Source organism: Dasypus novemcinctus, chromosome 30 (assembly GCF_030445035.2).
Source record: "Dasypus novemcinctus isolate mDasNov1 chromosome 30, mDasNov1.1.hap2, whole genome shotgun sequence".
Lineage (NCBI taxonomy): Eukaryota > Metazoa > Chordata > Mammalia > Cingulata > Dasypodidae > Dasypus > Dasypus novemcinctus.
The window spans coordinates 7,578,007-7,580,511 of record NC_080702.1 but is presented as its reverse complement, the minus strand read 5'-3'; the positions used below and the strand labels follow the sequence as shown (position 1 = coordinate 7,580,511).

The following is a 2,505-nucleotide window of genomic DNA, read 5'->3' as shown; positions in this document are numbered from 1 at the left end:
TACATTTCAAAAGCTATTACAGATACATACATACATATATATGCATAATATATATACATACACAGAACACTGCACAGAAGCTTAATGTTTCAGACCCAATGAAGGCTACATGAATAACTATTTAGTGTATTACAGCCCAATTTAGACAAAGATCAGCAGGTAGTTCCAGGTAATGCTGGAGATAATCACAGAGTTGTAAGAGACCAGCTTAGATTAACCCTGTACAGTACTTAAATAAATGTTGAGATGAATGCATCTATTCCTGAATAAATATAAGAATATTCACTTTCCTCAAGAGCTTTTTAGTGATCAACTTCTCCAAACCTGTCTTCATGGCTTTGTTTCTAAGGCTGTATATAATGGGGTTAAGAGAAGGTGGCAACAAAATATAGAAAGCAGATAGAATGAGATCAAAAAATGATTTAGAACCTAAAATGGGTTTGAGGTAAGCAGTGAAAGCTGTTGAAAGGAAAAGTGCAACAACTGTCAGGTGTGGCAGGCAAGTGGAATAGGCTTTTGACCTTCCTTGTGTGGAGGGAATCTTTCTGATAGTGGAGAAGATGTGGATGTATGAAATTATGATGCAGACAAAGCAGCAGAAATCCAGTACTGCACTAATGAAAATAAGCACAATTTCTGTAGTTACGTGCTCTGAACATGAAATAGCTAACAACTGGGGAATATCACAGAAGAAATGCTGTATTTCATTGGGTCCACAGTAAGATAAAGACCAGGTGTTTGCTGTGTGAATAAGCGATATCAAGCAGCCACTGAGCCAAGACACAGCTGCCATCCGCACACAGGAGCCCCTGTTCATTATCACGTCATAGTGCAGAGGATGGCAAATGGCAGCATAGCGGTCAAAGGACATTGCTGTGAGAAGCGACAGCTCTGCAACTGCTAAACAAAGCACCAGAAAAATCTGGACAAGACATCCAAGGATTGAGATGGAATTACACTGTGTCAAGGAGTCCACAACAGTTTTGGGCACAATGGCAGAAATGAGGCAAAGATCAATGACAGACAGATTCCTTAAAAAGAAGTACATGGGTGTATGGAGGCATGGGTCTAAGGAGGTTATGGTGATGATGAGGATATTTCCCATCAAGGCGGATAGATAAATTACCATAAAAATTACAGCTTGTAATAGCTGAAGCTTCCATGGGCCAGCAAAACCCAAGAGAAGAAATTCTGTCACCATTGAGCTATTGTTCATTCTTTATGACAGGCTGGAATGAAAAAGAAAAGGAAGTTATTTTTTTAAAGGATCAAGAAAGCCCAGTGTTCCTATTAAATGCTCAGGAGAAACTAATAAATAAATGTTGTCTGTGTCTTTTGGGTATTTATGCTGCGGATGTGTCCCAAAACTGGAGCCTCAATAGTAAATTTGCTCCAACCATAAAAATTCAGTTTATTACTACTATGTTCCATAAATGTTTTGTTTTATCAGTCTTATGTTTCTTTTTATAAACCCTAGGCATGATGATGTTATTCAGGCAGATATATACCAACTGTTTTCCATGCTGCTCACTATCACAAAATTGGCAGAAAGTACCCTGTTCATCAGAGAGGGCTTAATTTACATGTAATAAGATGGGAAAGAAAAGAAATGGACTCTTGCATATGTCCATGCCACAGCCTCTTTTCTATTTTGCTCGGTAATATATGTTTGCCAGTTGATTGATTTGACTTATATTTACCTTTTTTTTTCAATTATCTTATAAATATACCTTATAAAATATTTGACATGCTTCTTTCTAAGTTCCTTAAATTCCTTTTCTTCCTACTCTATTTAAACTTCTAAAGTATATTCTGAGAGTTTTAGATTATTGTTTGTAATTGACTAAACATATTACTAATGTTTCTTCCTTTGCAGTATGTTTCTCAAATCTCTCCCATTATATTCTCATTTCCTTTCACTTCACTAGTGTTTACACTTATAGAATAAATTCATGCATTAATATATGTATAATACTGCTTCACAACATAAATGTTAGAAAGTGATCCATTTTTATCTACAAATGTATCTATTTCTTTTCTCTGTTTCACAAAATCTAACCCTGGTTTCTGACTCTGATGACCATGTAGATAATGTGAAACTTTCACAAATTTGTCTAAATATAATGCTATATTAAAAAGTTTTCAATTTTTCTCTATTTGATTTAAAATTTGCCTATTTGTGGATAGAAAGTGATGAAAAACATTAGAAAAGCTTATATGTTTATGATTATATAACTGCATTATAACTTTTAATACTATAATTGATATCTCCTCTGTTAATGCCTGATATCTGTGATTTGTGTTTCTGTCTCCCCAATTGTCCATCTTTCTCCATCCATTTATTAATATGATTAACTTAATTTATGGCAAAACTTTGAGAGTGAGCAATTGTTTCAAAATGTGGGGTGGGCAAATTCTGTCTAATATGCTGAAACCAGTTGACCTGTGCTTATTTAGCATATAGAATAAGCAAGCCTTTGTTACTTTCTTTATTGAAAAAATTAA

General features: G+C 34.7%; 1 protein-coding gene across 1 annotated transcript; it reads right to left on the bottom strand.

Annotated features, from left to right (window-relative positions):
• Positions 1–256: 256 nt before the first annotated feature.
• LOC131276651 (olfactory receptor 14A16-like) lies at positions 257–1,216 on the bottom strand. The gene has a single exon (XM_058290181.1). The coding sequence runs from the start codon at positions 1,214–1,216 to the stop codon at positions 257–259; it is 960 nt and encodes a 319-aa protein (XP_058146164.1).
• Positions 1,217–2,505: the final 1,289 nt, after the last annotated feature.

Bases quoted from the DNA above. Each gene is read 5' to 3' on its own strand.
- LOC131276651 (XM_058290181.1), bottom strand. From the start codon at position 1,216: ATGAACAATAGCTCAATGGTGACAGAATTTCTTCTCTTGGGTTTTGCT.